The 19,020-nt window shown below is 35.9% G+C and overlaps 1 protein-coding gene across 3 annotated transcripts in view; it reads right to left on the bottom strand.

Annotated features, from left to right (window-relative positions):
- Positions 1-19,020, bottom strand: part of CACNA2D3 (calcium voltage-gated channel auxiliary subunit alpha2delta 3) — a 479,723-nt gene that overhangs the window by 284,722 nt on the left and 175,981 nt on the right. For all 3 annotated transcript variants that reach the window (XM_076346275.1, XM_076346276.1, XM_076346277.1), the window contains exon 5: positions 12,058-12,220. In XM_076346275.1, coding sequence (XP_076202390.1) covers positions 12,058-12,220 — 163 coding nt within the window. The remainder of the gene's footprint in view (positions 1-12,057; positions 12,221-19,020) is intronic.

Genomic DNA, 19,020 nt, shown 5'->3' with positions numbered 1-19,020 from the left:
GGAAAATATGACTGAACGATATTCATAGCTCTTTTTAAGTACCAAATTGAAAAAAACTCAATCAAAAAATGGTTGTGGTTCACCACGTTTCAATATCTTTTAGAGAAGGCTCTATTACATGCAGCAGATTTTTTTCCTATGCAAGCAAAACTTTTGATTAGAGTCTGCATTTATTGACTTGTAGTGCATAAACTCATCTTTTAACATCCAGTGAAAATCATGCAATGGAAATGCTATTTGACACAGGTGATATTCTTTACCAGTCTCTAAATTGTTCAAGCAAAACTTAAAGATAATTTGTGAAGTCTAAGTCTAAGATCTACTTCTGCAATGTTTCCAGCATTCAAGAAGTAAACATGGTAAACAGAAAAGCATAGACTAGACCTGATGCTTTTGTTACTAAAGACACCGAGTTCAGAATTATTCAAAGCTGTATTGCATTTACACTGTTTGTAAATAATTTCTTAACGTATTAGTGATTATGAAGACAGAAAGATAGGAAGTAAGGAAACAACTGCAAGAAAAGAAAGAAAACATCTTGTGATAGGACAAGGGGTAATGGTTTTAAACTAAAAGCAGGAAGATTTAGACTAGATATAAGGAAGATATTTTTTACACCAAGGGTGGTGAAACACTGGCACAGGTTGCCCAGAGAGGTGGTGGATGCCCCATCCCTGGAAACATTCAAGGTCAGGTTGGACAGGGCTCTGAGCAACCTGATCTAGTTGAAGATGTCCCTGCCCACGGCAGGGGGGTTGGACCAGATGACCTTCAAAACGTCCCTTCCAACCCAAACTATTCTATGATTCTATGATCCACAACCCAGAAAATCATGAGAGCACACAAATAATTGATTGCCAACTTTCCATAGTAGTAATAATAATAATCATAACACAAAGCTTTTAAACAAAGGTTTAAGTCACATGATAAAATCTATACTTTCAACAGCCAGTAAATGATAGGTGACAAGAGAAACAGAGAAAGGCATAAAAGACAGTATACGTGCTACAAATAATCGTGCCATGAGCAAAGCTGTAAGAGAAAGAGATAAAGCCTATTTCTGCTGAAGAGTATCACAAGCTTGTAAAAAAAAAAAAAAGACCAAATCAAATATACTAAGTCATGGAAGAATGCTAAATATGGGCTCTCCACATGGAAAGCAATTGAATTGTGAAAATAATGAGAGCAATAATAAAAATTGAATTGAAATCCATAGGAAAATATACTATATTTATAGTCATCTTGTCTCTGAAATAAGTGAAGTCCAAATATACTTCAAGACTTGTAAGATACTTTTTAGTCACTTCCTTGATAAATCCATATTTACTCAGAGCAATCACTGTTACAGAGTCAAAACAGTTGCTAATACTTCAATGGATTTCAAATCCAATGGCGTGGAATTAGTCTCAGTGTGGTATTAATTTAAGGAACAATGAATTTAGACTATTATTAATGAAGAATTCTGTATCTTTTTACATATTATTGAACTTTTAATTGTATTTTACATTCATGAACCATTTTGTAAAAATGCTGATGACACAGCTTGAGACTCTCAGCAACATATTGTATGCCTTATGTTTGTTAGTTGAGTTGACATAAAGCATACCTCCTGTTGACAGAAATGCTTGGAAATATTCATGGACTTCACCATCCATCACAAAAAAACTCTGCAGTTATGGAAAGCACTGATAAAATCCCTTCCTGTACTTCAAAAACACCAGAACAGCAACTATATCACAGTATGAGGATGGAAAGAACAGACGGAAGACACTCAGACAGACTTCTCTAAGTTAAATTTGTAATATTGCTTTTATTTTCCAAAGCAGCAGATTAACTCTTGGACTGTATAACACTGATCATCAAATTTTATTTTCTGTCTTGGTTCTTCTGCTCTGTCAGTAAAGACACAGCAACATCTAGCACTAAGGCTACTACTTCATTATCTAAATATACCTGGATAGATATCTGACAATCTGCAATCCAGTGTCATCTTTTTCTTTTTTCTCTTTTTTTTTTTTTAAACACCTCAAACAAAAAGGATTTGGAGAAATTAATTTTTCACCTACCCATGCCCACACTATTCTCCAGCTTCCTTAAAAAAAGGATCTTCCCCATAACATGCCTATATTTCCTAATTTAACAGGTTCTCACCAGGCCCGATGATGTAAAAATGTAAAAGTAGTTTACTAAGGCACCTGACAATTTATGATAGCAGAGATTTTTATAAGCTAAACAGCCTCTGGGCTGCTGACAGGTATTTGCCAAAGACCAGCCAATCTGATAATAAGAAAAAACTCTTCCTAGTGCCAAAACACCAACTAGCAGAATGCACACATCACAGTCTAATGTCAGGGGTAGGAAAGAGGGAACTGTTATTAAGGAGACATTTTTAAAAGTCAATTATGATTATTTGTTTTAAATCATATTGCTCACCCGCTCCCTTCTCAAATACATAATAGTAGGGAATGAAGCCTTAGTCAATTACAAAATTCACAAAAACATGACTGTGACCCCAAAATGTATTTCCAAATCATGTGGCAGTACTATGAAATATAATTTGCTTGATGTAACAAAGGATGGGAAAATTCAGTCTTTTATACTGGTAGACATTATGAAACGTCAGACAAAGTTGCAGGAAAATGCTAAGAGGAAGGTATTCGGTATAAATAATGTCAACATTAAAAAGAAATCAGTGTAAGCGCTGTGCTAAAAGTTCATATAGCTTCCTTAATTTAAAACGTACTCATATAAGGAAAATGTTGAAACATGGTTCAATACTATAAGTCCCATTCTCCATTATAAATGAAAGCTGGAGAGTAACTTTCCAGACCCAACACTTCTGAGGAAATTTTATGCTTTATTTTGACATATCATTACTGAAATCGGTAATTGATTCTAACATATTTTCTTCTCCCTGCACAGAGCGTACTTCCTCCCTGAAGAGGAGCCCATCGCCTTTTAGATGAGGCAGTTATTGATATCAAGTTTCTAAAAAAGTAAAATGCATTTGAATAACTATCTGCACATGCCCAGACACTCATATTTTAATTCAGCTTGAGCAACAAGTAGGAAAGCAGGAAGGTGCTTCAAAGTGCCTTCCTGAATCAGAACGCCATTTATAGAAGTTAGTTATTATTGTAGACTTTACTGCATGTAGTCATGTTAATGTGCTCCTTTTGTGCATTACCCACTACATCTTGCTTTTCCACATACCAATCATCATTTCACCTCGGGCACTTCAAAGACAGTAATCAATTCTTTTCACAGAGTCTAACAGTTCTTCCAAGCTAAGAGTAGACATTTCCCGGTTTAAACTAATTTGAACAGACATCATTGTAAATCAAACTAGGAAGAAAAATTTCCAAAACTGAGTCAGTTCAGAACAAGTGTATTCCTTTGTACCAGCATGGTGCTTCTGCTTGTGTGCACCCAGAATGACTGGCATTTAAGTATTTATGCTATATTCACCCCAGGACTTTACCAGGAGTAAAGCACAAAGAGCCCAAGCTGAAAGATGTAGATGTCAGTTCCACAGAACTTCAAAGCATAGGCTTCAATCTCGCCACACAGAGCACAATAGTTCAGCAAGCGTTACAATTTTAAGACGATGAAAATCAGTGGAACATAACGGTTTGTGGGGAGGTGGCATGCACTTGGTGCTGTGCTGCAGAGCACCAGATTGCTGAGCCAGGTCTAAAACTCTCCAATAGTCACAGAGTTTAAAATGAGAAACTGTGCCTAAGGCTATACAATGGAATCCCACTGGAAACAAACTACAGGAAAACAAGCAAGCACTAAAATACCGGTGTACAAAAATATCATGTCTCTTAAAAGCTGTATGTTGTATGCTGTACAATGGAAGACAGTGCAAAGCTGCAATCCAGCTATCTCTGGATGGGAAGCAAAACAGAGACATTAACCTTGTGCTGCACCTTAATAAATTAAAATTCTTCTGATCCGGGACTTGGTAACTTAGTTGCAGAACCACGGTCACAAAACTATCTTGCATCCATAATATTTCCATGCAATAGTCCAGTGAATCATGCTTATATGTCAACATCCTTTGGGGTAAGAACAGACTGCACAACTCTCCACCATGTAGCATAGATGTGCCTATGTGCCTTTTCCTCTGACATTTACTAGTAATGAAAACAAAAATACATTTAAAATAATTAGAGCATTTGGAATTTGAAAATCTATTGTTTATCTGGTAGTAAGTTTGGACTCTTTCCTCAATGACTTTTAATAAATACAAAAAACTCAATGGATAACTAAGTCTTGCAAAGCTGTAGAATGCATTTAATTCCAGCGTCAGCTGTGTTAATAGGATGAAGGTTTATCCTCTAGGAAATATTCCTCCATTATAAAACTCAGCAAGTAAAACAAGATAATATATAGTAAACTAGAAATGACAGCAAAGGAAAAAACTCCCATTAGTTTAAATCAACTTATGTAAGCCTACTTCCTTTCTATTGCCAAGAGAAATTATTTTTCTTCTTTTTTTTTTTTAAAGGCAAAATCAGACATGTTGCTCAAGCTGCATCTGATCTGATCCGATCCCAGTAAAGAGATTATCCTCTTTCCCCAATCTACCTCTATTAGCACATGCCTAACTCCTCCAACATCTCTCAGAGACTACTGTTGTCCCAGTTTCAGCTGGGATAGAGTTAATTTTCTTCCTAGTAGCTGGCACAGTGCTGTGTTTTGGATTTAGGATGAGAACAATGTTGATAACACACCGATGTTTTAGTAGTTACTAAGCAGTGCTTACACTAGTCAAGGACTTTTCGGCTTCTCGTGCCCTGCCAGCGAGAAGCTGGGAGGGGGCACAGCCAGGACAGCTGACCCAAACTGGCCAAAGGGACATTCCATACCATGGGACATCATGCGCAGTACATAAACTGGGGGGAGTTAGCCGGGGGAGGTTACCACTGCTCGGGAACTGGCTGGGCATCGGTTGGCAAGTGGTAAGCAATTGCATTGTGCATCACTTACTTTGTGTATTCTTTTATCATTATTATTATTTTTATTTTTCCCTCCCTTTTCTGTCCTATTAAACTGTCTTTATCTCAACCCATTAATTTTACACACACACACACACACACACACCCCTGATTCTCTCCCCCATCCTACTGTGGAGTGGGGGGGGAGCAAGTGAACGACTGCGTGGTGTTTAGCTGCCTGCCAGGTTAAACCACAACAACTGTCCAGAGCTGGTAGATAAACTCACATACAGTCACCCCCACCTTAGTTCTCTCATAATGATTCTATTTTCAAACACTCTGCTAGGAAAAAATGCTGATCTGATTCCTTTTACCAAACCAGTTTTGGGAAGAGCTTACAAAACAGTTTATGACAGCTGGTTTGAATGGGACAGTAATACCCAGCAAGCACAAGTGGCAGAAAGCAGTAATTTCTTATCCCCCAATAACCTGCAGTTGACGTCATACATCCAATTGTGCCTTGAGACACTTCACAACTTATTTATAGGTAATTCATCACCAAAAAAAGGGACAGAAAGCCTTGTCATAATCATAAGCACAAAGGAGATCAAGCAAGAACTAGCTCATACAGAAAATGGAGCTATAAGTTCAGGATTAAAAGTATGAGAAAGTGTTTTTCGGTAAGCAGGAAAAAAAAATGTAATGAAAAAAGGAGTAAAATGTGCAAGTTGTCAAAGTGTTAGTACAGGCCTAAATGGGAACAAATTAAATACCTGGGGCAAGGGTAAAACTATGCAAGTTCACCTAAGAGTTAGTACAAACTAGGCCTGAATAACCACATTCATTCTTTGTGTCTTCCTGGGAAGACAAAGAAAGGAAATGGAGGTAGTAGATACCCAACCAGGAAAGTAAAACTGACCTCATTGTAAAAGGCATTTTTATTTTGTAAGAACATTTAGAAAGGTTTTCTTTGTATGTGTAGTATTTCAGTCCAGACCAAGTCTGGAGGCAGAGCTACAGTGAAGATTTTGAGACATAAGGTTTTTACAAATAAATAATATTTTTATACTTGAAAAAGCTCTCAGGCACAGAAGTCTCTCTTTAGATCTAAATTTCTTACAGTGAAGAAATGATTACACTGAACACATTTACTCTAAACAAAGATTCAGTAATGACAGAGTGGGTTTTTTGTATCAAGCTGTGATTAGAACTCATTTAGTTTTGTTACTCTGTTTCTACTGTAAAAGGCCTGCATCGCTTCACTTTTCATTGTACTCATCTATATCTAGAGGTCTGAGTGAGATCTTGTTTACCCATGTAGAAAAATTAATTTGATTGCCTTGAATAATTTTAGAGGTATGTACCTAAGAATCTTACTGTCTATCCTTGATTCCCAACCAGAGGCTCTAGACACCTAACTTTTTAAAATCCAAAATTCTAACTACTTAATTTTTGGTAACAACAAAAGGTAGTTAAACAAAAGACTTGACACTTTTTGAGAAAACATATAGTGCATCAACTGTACTTATAAATCACTACAAATTCTTACACTTTACAGTTATTTTGGAAACGTTCAAGTCCCAGAAATATTCAAGAAACACTGGAGTAATTCCCCAGAAATGGAAAAGGACTAAAAAGTCTTCCAGATGGGCAGGTGCCTGCTGTGACATATCTAAGTCACTGCCTGTTTGCATTCTTAGGGATGGAAGAGGCAACTGCAGTCTTAATGCTGATTTTGCAACAGTAATGTCATTGACTTCAAGGAGTCCAAGACTCTAGTTTGCACCAGTACTTGATAAAGGAGAATTCAGTGCCAGCTAAATTAGTTAGTCAATCATGTTAGTTAGTGAATTAGTCTAACTCTTTTTAACAACTAAGAACACTCGGAGAATAAAAAAGTAAAATTTGCAAAATACAAAAGCCCACAATTCTGAGGACCTAAGGGAAAAACAGAAAGGTACAATAGAAAGATAGTTTAAAAGGCAAGGAGAAGTGCTTGCATCTAGAAATTTCTGAAGTATTGAAAAGAAGAGAACCTGGGCTTTTCCCCTTTCTACAAACTACAAATGTAAAGTTTACTTTATCATATAAACAAAGACTGACTGCAAAAGCTCAAAAACAGGAATTGTTTTCAGTTGATATTGAGATAATGTATTTATCAACATCCTCTTGAATTTCCTAGATTTTATGCAACGCTAACATAAGCAGATAAGATCCTGCTGTGTGTCACTTCTGGTACTGTACTATGCTACACTTCACTTTTCAACAGGTGCCATATTTTAGAATTGTCTGAGTGTATGTCACCAAGACACACACCCCCTCACCCCGGCTTCAGTTTTCATCTACACTCCTCTGAAATCCACATTTAGCCAAGTATTCATAAGCCTCTTCCAAGAACTTGAACAAATGCTGAGTGTAAACTCAATAGCAGAAAACATGTCATTACTGTCCACAACTACAGGTAAGTATGAGGTGACAGACTTAGAAAAATAAAACTGGACAGGTTCTTCAGCTCAGATACAGCACGTACTTTGGACAAAGAATGTAGGATTTTAAGAAGACTACCTACGTTCTCAAACTGACAAAAAGTAAAATGCTACTCTGTTTTTCTTTTATATGCTGTCAACATCTGCAAGATCAGATCTGAGTGTTCTGAAGCCTTCTTTTATCATCTCCTCGTGTACATAAATCCATTATAGAATCCTACTTTTTCCCAGTGGCAATCCTACTGCCGGAAACCGTGTTCTCCATGGATGGTTGCCAGAAAGCCTAGCCCACATTCCAACTGCCTACTTTGTAATTACATGTCACATTCCTAGGTTCTCCTGAACATACTACTAGCATCTCAGAAAGTAATAAAGCAAATGTTGAAACTATGTAAACTTTAAATCATTAATCTTTTTTCATTATTATTAATCTCTTCCACAACAACTGTTTAAAATATACCAGTTGATATGTAGAAAGGTATATCTGAGTATCTTTGGAAGGTATACCTATGGAAGTATATATGCAAGATATGTCTGAGACAGTAGCATGTCCCAAATCACCTACATTCTAAAATAATAGGAGAGAGATAAAAATAAGAGCTATGAAAACTCATTTTGGTGCTGAAATAAATAAAGAAACTTTATTTATTCTTTAAATAAAGAAACTTTATTTAAAAAAAACCCAGCAGCTGAATCAGTTCCTTATACACACTTGTTCTCATACCTGGACTTCTGCCCTGGTACTGCATTGTCCAAACTGGATTCAGATTGATTCCATACTTTCCAAAACTAAACTTTCCTTCTAATACGAAACAAGTAACTTAATTCCTCCCTTCCTTTTTCATCTATGAATATACCTATATGATTAATTCACTAAGAACCCTTTTCCCTACTTTCTGTCAGAAATCTGTATACAATTGATAATTGCCAGTTACCAAATTTGTGGATGGAAGAAAGAGCCACCGCTTGCCAAGACAGTTATCACAGAACTTCTTACTTAATCTTAATTATTTATTGTTTAAAAGGATACTACTGCCTTGCAAATCCTGTGGCTATAGGCAATACACTTTGTACTTAAAGAGAAGAAACAGAATGCACGGACAGATTTAGAATCCCGATGTGTGCTTAAACATTTCAAAAGCAAAACATTATCATAAGCAGTCATTTTCAGGAAAAATGAAGGAGGCCAATTCCATCAGAATGTTCTACAGTTTAAATGGACCGCCACCCTTGCTGTGAAACAGCCTAGAGCTGAGAGGTCGGTCTCTATTAACAGACAGATAAGCCCACTTACCTGTAAAGCACAATCACCCCACTTTTTTTTTTCTGAATTCCTTCAGTATATGAACATTATAGGAATGCCAAAATAGTGTTTTCTGAGCCCCACAAGCTTTATATTCCAAAGATCAGTAGCTTTTCTATTTTTAATTGATGTACACTGTAAGATATGGAGAAACCGGGGGACGAGGGTGTGCAGAAAAGGGGAATGAAAAGTATAAAAACACATCAATAATCAGACCAGCTCTTTATATTTTACAATGATGATCAAGAGTACTGTAAATGCAAAACTGTGATTCTTTATGAAATTCACTAATTTACTTTTCCTTCTACATTTATAGCAGGTGCATGCAGTCTGTACACAAAGGTGGCCCTAGAGTTACATGTATGCTTACCAATTAGGTTGGCAGCCTTTTTTATTGGCACCCATTTTCCTTTTCAAAATGTTCCATGTTAAATTTGAGTATCATAGTTTTGATATTTATGGTATTTCAGCTTTCTTGATTTCATCATAAATGTCATGAAATTTGCTTTAGCTTTTTATTTTCAAATTCTAAACTTGATAGTTTTCTTAGAACGGGAATTATTTAGTCCTGTTGTTACCATCAATATTTTTAAGCTTTTCCATGCCGAGGCTTAAAGAGCCAGAAGATATGTAAAGAATAGCAATGTATTTATGTCCCATGACTTTTAAGCCAATCTCATCTAGAGCCTAGCGAGGGACCGTAAACATTCACTGTAGCGATTCTACAGCTGGGAGGGATCACCATGACCATGCAAGCTGACCAGGCCAAAGTTTTTCCCCAAACCAATTCTAGACTACGTATTATTTCAAAACCAAACAAAAAAGAACCTGGTCTTGATTAAGAGCTTAGAGGGAGTGACATAGGACAACACCCTTCTAACAGACCACTATCTTCAGCATTTAAAAAAAAACAAAACAAAACACCACCACACACAAACAACCCCCCATGCCTTAACTGAGTCCACATTTGTACAAATTGCAAAATAATGGAACCCAATTTCAGCCATTGGATCTTTTTAAACCTTTGGCAACTGAATTATAGAGCCTGATATTAGTAATTAACTGGAGATCAACTAATTAATCCTTTAATCATCTCTTGAATAAGCTAACTGGACTGAGCTCCTGGAGTCTTTCAGTCTAAGGCACATTTTTCAACCCTTTGATGAGTCCTGTGACTCTCCTCTGAACCCACTGCAATTTATCAGTATCTCTACAACTAAAAAACCCAAAATTAAGGAAAAACTGTAGAATTAGCTTACAAATAAAAAGTTCATTTTTCTATGCTGAGTTGAGAGTCCTGCTTTTAAATATTCAATGATCACACTTGTCTGTTTTCAACTGTGAGTCTGGGCTGTGGTTTTGCCTGGTAATTCAATAAAATAAAACATAACCTAGAAACGAACAACAGGCATTTTCTACAGAAATGGTGTTGTGCAGACACTTGGTTGTAAACCTATCAATATCTACTGCCTGTACCCTCAGGCTAGAATTTAATTAACTTGTTATCACCCCTCCGCATTACAGAACTGAAGAAATGGGCAACAAAAAAATCATAAGTATACAGGCCTCTTCTTGGTAAGAATAACATTTCCAGACATTGTCAGTCTCCAAGCCAAGACTATCATGTCCATGTGTAAGGAAAATGTCAGCAACAAACCAGATCTCAGCAGTTGGAACACATTTAAATAATAAAAAAAGTTTTTCTGCAGCTGCATAAAGCGATGATTTTGGCTGGTTTGAATTAGGCAAAGTGGAAACAGGAATCATTGCAGAGCTCTATCTTCCCCATCTCTCTACAAGCAGTCCCTGTATTAGAGGCCAAAACAAAATGCAACAAGCCCTTTGACTTTGGCCTTTAACTGTAATTCATCAGCATGTGAAAATGTACTCTGAACACAGCAGTACTACATATCATGTAACTGAAGATCCTTTAGTTTTACTGCTCTCACTAACTGCTCAGGTTAGTTTGCTTCTCCAGAAAAACATGATTGCCTGACCTCTATATCCCTTTGCAACCATACTTTTTTTCCCCCTCCTTTTTCCTCCTTAGCAATTCTGGAATGAATTAATTTATAGACAGGCTCAGTTAAATAAATATTAGCGCTCGCACAAAAAAAATGGTTTGGTAGCTTTAGAAGCTTTAAGCATTTTCCAAATCTTTTCAAAATATCCAGTATTAATCATTTCACAACCTTTCAAATACTCTCTCAGAAACTTTGTTGTTTTGTAATCCCTAATTTAAAACATTACTGTACGATTTTTGGCTTCTCAAGATTCTCAAGTCTGAATCATAACTTCGAAGAGAAGCTGTCATATCAATTGCTTCACTTACCAGTCCAACCTATCCGAATTAATTCTCCTTCCACTGGTGATTACACAATATCCTTGCATGAATTACCACAATTGCTAGCCTGGAATGTATTACGAGGAAAGCACTTAATGTATTTTTAGCTGTCTTTTAGTATAGTTAAAACAAGGAAGAGGAACCAGATAATGAGATTAGGCAGCTCTCTACAGATCAATGGCAAATATACTGTAGACATTGTTCGGAAACTTTGGTGCTTTCCTTCTTAATTTTTCTTTTATTACTGGCTTGAGAAAAACAAATAGATGGGTGCTGCATAATCACGGTAAAATTACAAAATTCTGCTGTCTGATCAAAGGGTAGTGGCAAAAGGAAAATGAGTAAGCCTGTACTTGAGTTAAGGTCTAAATATTGGGAATGCAAACTAAGTCCATCACTCCTAATGTCTTATGTAGCTATTTGTTAGTACTATGTGCTATCCAGCACCCATGACATAGTCAGGGGAGTAGAAATTTTAATGTAGTTTATTCCTCCTAAATATTATCTGAAAACTCACAGCAGCTGTGCATACAGTCATATACAGCTAGAATTATTCCCCGAAGCTTGAGAGCATAAATCTAATAAAATATTCCCCTCCCATCTACCCTGTATCTTTCAAAGACACTTCTAGCTCTCAGCAAAGACAGAATGTAACTTGTAAGTGACAATGTAATCTGTTCAACTGATGTGGAGATTGTGGAAAATAATTCATAAGAATAAACATATTCTACCATATTCTATCGCAGAATTCATGCAAGTCTACTATGCAAATCATTGGACCATATTAAATTGCTAAATTGCCACAGAACAAAAGATATTGCAAAACTGTCATACTTTAAGCATTCTTCCACTGAAGTTTCAGTTTAATTGCAAACTGCAAAACACACACAATATATAGTTAATCAACAGCTTCATTTTAAAAGCAATGAAGTTCCTATGTTTGGCCAGTGGAATGACGAAATAAAACAGTTCTTTCCTTACCCTTATTGTACATATTGGTTGGTACTTGGACATCACTCAGACTGATGTTCACAGGCAAGTTATTGAAGTGGTCATTTGGCACTAGAATGAACTCCTTCCCCAGCTCCAGATAGTTTCCTTCTTCATCTCGTTCATTTATGAGCACAGCATTGAAGTATTCATACTGCAACAGAAACCCACATTCAGTATTCAGAATTCACTTTCAGTATAAAAATATGAAGTTTGAATATTTTAACATATCTATCAATCCACTGATTAACATTTACATGTATCTCCATCTAGAATAAAAGAAGAAGATATTTTTATCATCTCTCAGATTCCCTCTATACTCCTAGTACAGGTACATTTCTGAAACCAGATTTATCTATACATCTCAAGAAAACCCCATATTACCTCAGATCTCTGGCTACCCTGAAAATGTTAAGGGCAGCCCAACAAACAGCCTGAACATAAACAATGTATGTGCTATTTTTAATGCAAAGCTCTCTAGATTTAAATAATTCCCTGGATAATTATTTAATTATGATTTCTCTGCTTAGCTTATTTTCATCAGTTCAAGAACTGCCATCAGTGCTGAACTTAGGCCTCGACAAACTAAAAGTGTTTTTACTTCACAGGAATATTAACTACAGCTGTTGTTGCTTACCCAATGTGTACTGACTGACATTTCCTAAAGAAAAGTATTTGCTTTATGCTGAATTTTACAAATGCACATCATAGTAGGTATGCATACTTTCATATAGACATATAAACTTAGCAGTAACTTATTTTGAACAAGAAATTATTGTTACAGATTCCTGAAGAGTATTTGGCCTATTTTGTATAGAACTATAACCAGATAAGCAAAAGCAATTTAGATAAAATTATTGATTTATGACCTAGTTTAACCAGAAATTTTATCAAGCTTTGAAGGCAATAGTGAAGACTACTTTTTAACCTCTTAAATAACCTTAACCCTTAGCAACAGTTTGTGATGTGTTTCTTAATTGAAAGAGAACAAAGTTTAGTGTCTTTGAAGAATCTTATTAATTTAAATATGAGTCTCTGCCCTAACTATCCATTTGAGAGTAAATCAATACAAATGATATTTAGACATAAATCTATGCATTCATAGATCATCTATATCTATACAACCTCTACAAGGATAAATATACCATTTACAAAGCTAAAACAGACCAGCAAGTACAAAAACTTAAAAGGCTTTTCACAAGCACTCTTTCTCAGTGTGATATGCAATTCGTTCTACTAAACAAGAATTAGTTAAAATCTTACAATCTATCCACTTCCATTAAAAGGCTTGATAATTTAACGAGTATCTTAAATGGAAGCTTACTTGGAAAGCAGCTTTCCACATCCTGCTCTTTTAGCTTTATTTTTTTCAAAATGGCCAAGCCGTAGTTTGGGGTTTAAATGAAAGCAGAATACAAAAGAAGTCACTGTACATTAGCTAGATTTTGAGGACCTTCTGTGTGTGACAGAAATATTCAAACTCAGTGTTCCACATACCATTAATCCCATATAACAAAGACTGAGACACATCAGTATTTGAAGATCAATTTAATGGAAATTAATCTGACATGATTAAACATTTGACCTTAAAGTTATTTATTTTACTTTAATTGCTTTATACTGACGTGAGCCAAATAATCTGCTGCATACATCTCATGAATATAAACAGCTATTGAATCCTAAAGTTCTGGAAAAAAACTCCACAGTAGTCTCGGGTTGGTTTTTTTTTTCCCCTCCGGGAGCCACAGGTAAAGAAAAGAGTAGAGATATAATTGATCTAAAGCTGTAGTTTCATTAATTAATTAATTCCAAAAGTTATTAGAATTATCCAACACCCCCACAGATGCTACCCTTCTCTATAACATTTGGCGGATTGTCACTCTCATAGATTTGATTCTTCTCATACCAAAACAAAAAGGATGAAGAAACGTGATCATTTCCAAAACACCAGTTCTCATTCTATTTTGGAGAAACCTTCTCCATCTCTGCTTATTATCCAGGTTTATCACGGATCATTAGCTGCACTGCATGCCTGTTGCCCACATGTGACAGCAGCTTTTTCAGTTTACCCTTTCTGGAAAAAGCCAGAGACAGTTGGCAGAAGACTTGAAAGCCCAACTCGTATTTCCCATCTTAGTAAGAAATAGAATATACCTTCCAACACTAAGCCATGCACTAATGACTGTTGTAAAGTGCAATTCTACTCCAATTCCAAGCAAGGAAGAAGTAAGCTGCGTAGCTTTTCCATGTCATATTAGAGAGTATCTAACTCTGGAGGAAAGGCTGATATTCCATCCCCTGGGAGTACAGTGATAAATAAAATTATATATTTCATGCTTCTTTGTTGCCAACGACCTCTCTCTTCACAGTCCCTGGATAGCTAAGTTCCAGCAGGATGAGGATGATTGTTTCATCTTGTTTCCAAACCACTTGTTCTCTTGTCCTTAAAAACATAGTTTTGTTTTTCTTTTTCTCTCTTGAACATGACATCGCCTCCACAACTGCTGGAGCTACAGATAAGCCATTGCGTTGCTTTCATGACGTTTCTTGGCTTTGGAAGTCTTATCAGGATGGTCACAGGGAAATCAAAGGGGTTGGGGGTTTTTGTTTTCTTATTGAAGACCACCATTGAAAGCATTCATAACACCAAATGGTAACACAAAAGTTGTATTTAAATATTACACTTTAAGCGAAAGGTGAATACATTTGGGGATAAAAAATTCTGTACTAAAATATGTAGCAATACACTGTTCTCCTTTAACTGAATTTAAGTTGTGTATCATGGAATAATTTCTACAGTAATTCACATACAGTGATTTCAAGGATGTAAATCTACCTTGCCCATAGGTTTTATAATACTTTGGAAATGGTAAGAAAAATGGACAAAATTCAAATAAGAATGTCAGAATATACATGGAAATCACCTCTAAAAGAATATTATTTCCTTTCATTCAGTGGGTTTTTCCTCTTCCAAAAGAGTTAATTAGTAGACATCCTCCTTCATCATGTTCTGTAAGTGGCAAGGCTAGCCAAGTATTAAAATCTGCTGTATTCTAAATAAATGAAACCACTCGTTTCACAATTAAGGGTATTTAGGACTGATTGTTTCTTTGGTTGATTTAGTATTCACTGATTTATTGGTCTGAGTCTGTATTTTCTCTTTTCAATTCTACAAGTGTATACATAATAATATGATTTATGTGGGTTTTTTTTTTAAAGCAAATTGTAGCATAAAATAGTGCTTACGGTATTACAGATAATTAATATTTTTCTGGGGGTTTTTTTCTGTTTGATTTAGGGGGGTTGGGGGCTTGGTTTGTTGGGGGTTTTTTGCAAGTGAGAAGCCTATAAAAATAACATATTTAAGACAGTCCTGCAAGTTCGAAGGATTAAACATCAGGTAACACATACAGCTCAAAAATACTACTGAAAAAGATCAGCATTGAAGCAGAGCTGTTATACAGTGGCTTCTTTTGGGCACTTTTCTTCCAAGGAAATTATTGAGTATGACAGCTGAAAGGTGATAGAAGGAAAATTAAAAATAAAAATTGGAGAAAAAAATAATATTAAAGTAAATCCATCTGGCATTCTGACACTGCATTCAAGATAATGCCCAAGGGAAAGAGGATAAAGTCCTGTTTGCTGACAACACAAATACTCTACCCGCTAAGCTCTAAGAGAAAATGACTTCAATTTTATCTTGTCAATGGAGGTCAACCTTTGATGTAACCTTAACTAGGTGAGTTCTGAGTGCGCAATCTAACATGCCAAAAAGTTATTAGTCTAATAAATAACAAAGTAATCATCCAGGTTGGGAGTATAGCCAGGCTCTACTATGACTTGGCCAACAGAGGAGTTTACACTAACCTTACATATAGACTTGCATGGTGAGCAATGAACTGGTGAAAAAGCATTCAAAGGAAATCTCATTCATGTAATCCATTACATGCATCTCAAGATCTAAACATGAACTTTTGTACTTTTGTGCATTTAAATTTGCTCACATAAACACATTCAGGTTTTTTGTTTGTACATTCCTTAACAGCATCTGCATCATTCTGAGTGTTTGATCAACCATTTTGAAAGCCCCCATTGTATCGTAATGAAGAAGACTTAGAGCAAGGCCATAAAAATTGGGGACAAAAAGGAATCTCAGCTTTCACGTGATACTAATATTTTATCCTTATGAAGAAAGCCTTCCCAATGCAAGTCAATATAAACTGATCAGTAGTGCTCAATAGAACAAGCACTGGACCATTCTGCCTCAGCAAGAAGCCAACCATATTTGAGACATCCCAAAGAATCATATTGCTAACAGTCTGCAGAACCCTGGGCTGCTCTAACATACTGGTATACTCATAGTAGACAGACACTTATGGGGCTGTTAGGAGATTGATCACAAAATTGTTTTACAGGTTCATTTGCGCTGACTAGCAAAGGCAAGCTTTGTCTTAAAACACCGTAAAATAGCCTCAGCCACAATACAAAAGTGTGTGCTGTATGATCTCTTAGGATGGCTGCCACACACATATGTTAAGGATGATAAAAATTAATTCATTCAAAAGGTATCGTAGAAAAATTGTGGGGAAGTGCAAGGTTTGTGGCATGCAATGAGAACCACAGGGGTAGGTTGCAGGGGAGAACTGATCTGCAAGGCAAGAAGGAAACTTTGGCATTATCTGTTCCAGTTTAGCCACTTATTTTGGCATAATGTCTCAACTAAACAAGCACCTTGATTACAATGGATACTTTGCTGAGACAAGACATCAGTAATTCAGATAGAATACTGAAAACTATTGCGCATGCCTTGCGTAATTGCAGTATTGTAGAAACTGTGGTAGATGAGTGACATTCTCTATTTCCATTTACATTTATCTTATTGTAAACAGATACTTGTGATGCTTAAATTATTTATCAAATGTTTGTTAACATTATAAACAGAATATTTATTTAAATATAAATATTTACTGTTTAAATTAAAAGACACATTCTAATGCAAATTGCCTTTGCAACTTAGAGAGTACTTGGCACATAAGAGTAAACACGTATCAGTTGCTTTCACCATATCTTAAAATGAAGTATTTTGTTTTAATGGTATGAAACAATGCAAGCCACAATTTTAGTTTGATATATTTTTTCTATAGTACAGAAATTATTTTTACCAAGACAGCATAAAAAGTCCCATTTGCAGAGCTATGAGGACTAGGAAGGTATAAGAACACAACTGGGAATGATTTGCAGTAATGGGTCAGCACTATAGCAGTATTGGGGTTACACCGATAATTTTTAACTATGCAAGAACCATTTTCACAGTGTTTCCGCAACCATACAGCTCATCTAAAGTCAAAGTTGGACATCTCTGGAAGACACTAAATCAAGGAAAGTTTATGGCATTTGAATTGAACCTCAAAATGCTACAGCATCAGAGAGAAAATGAAAAAGTAGCAAATAACATGGAAAACGAAGGGGAAAGCAAAACCTAGCATTAAATAGCACAGACAGTTAGAAATAAACAATAATTTGAATGTCTATGACAGTTTCAGCAAAATAGCTATTACCATCAGTGAGTTTAAAAAAAAAAAGAGGAAAAGTTTCTTTTCTCAAGACTCTGACAAGTAGGACGCATCTCTGAGGGCAGAAATATTCATGATATGTAAAAAAACAAAATGAGAAAAGTTATCCACTCTGAGAGAGGCTCTCCTACTACAAAACCCATCAACAACAGTCTCCACTCCGGTATTCATGTGTTAACGAAGAGGCAGATGTCTGAATGCATATCAGTTTCTAAGGCTCAAAAAAGTCTCTTCTGACAGTTGTCCAGCAAGGAGAATGTATGTTTTGAAGCATATGATGAAAGCTCTTGTATTCAAGAACTTAGTCTGATGTTTAGCGAGCAAGTATAAAAGGTCATAAATGCAAACTGCCTCATACAATAAAAACTGTTCTGAATTTTAAAAAGCTTTTAAATTTGAGAAAACTGGCATCTCTTGTGGTAAGATACGATCTTTATCATTTCCGATTATTCTCTGAAAGTTCTTGCTTGCTCCTCTGTACGAACTTCCAATGCTTTTTCCCCCCTTTTTTTCATGTCTTTATTCAACAGCAAGGCTCAGAAAACACCTGGGATTTGAAATGTTGTGATCAGTCCCTTGCTAATTATGGTACTACAGAAATGTTACTCGCGTCCTTGCAAAAACAACTGATCTGTTCTCTACACAATCAGATTAAGATGACCTTTCCCCAGGCTATCCGTTCCCTCCCAGTATGACTACCCTATTAAAATTGTCTTAAAACAGGATAAATAAATAATACTTTATTATAATATAAAATCAATTATACCAGCATGTAAATTGATAACACATCAAGGTCTCAGAGGTCTTGTAAGGATTATCTGATTCACTGAAAGTGGCAAGTAGTACGTAATTATGATGGCTATTTTAAATCATCCAGTTAAAAGGAGTCACTTTTAGTTATGAGTTTCATATGAAGCCTCCTTTTCCCTTACAGATAAATAACTTCAAAAATACCTATTTTTGCATATAAAAGCTCTCAAGATTCTTTTCTTTGTCACAAGGCTGGACAAAAACTCTTAAATTTAGTAAACACAACAAGGAAGGAGAAAAGGCTTCCATAACGGGCTTTCAGTTTGACATTTCGGACACCTGTATGACAAGCCTTAGTGGAGATCTAATGTTTTAGTTGGGTCTAGAAATGCAAGTGTTCAGTGTGTTCATTTTCATACACAAAATCCCCCAGGGAATACTTTCTGCTAAAAAGCAAAACAAATCCCTACTCTGGTGGCACTGTAATTTCTCCCTTCTCCCAATGGACGTCTGTTAAAAAGATACCAGTTACACAGATGAGTAAGTTCGGAGCCAGTTATCATGCTCCTACAGAGCTGGAGTAAATCATGAAGACAATTTACTGAAGATTTCTGGAGCAACTTTAATCAAG

The sequence above is a fragment of the Aptenodytes patagonicus genome, chromosome 8 (assembly GCF_965638725.1).
Source record: "Aptenodytes patagonicus chromosome 8, bAptPat1.pri.cur, whole genome shotgun sequence".
NCBI lineage: Eukaryota > Metazoa > Chordata > Aves > Sphenisciformes > Spheniscidae > Aptenodytes > Aptenodytes patagonicus.
This window is presented reverse-complemented; position numbering and strand designations above follow the sequence as displayed.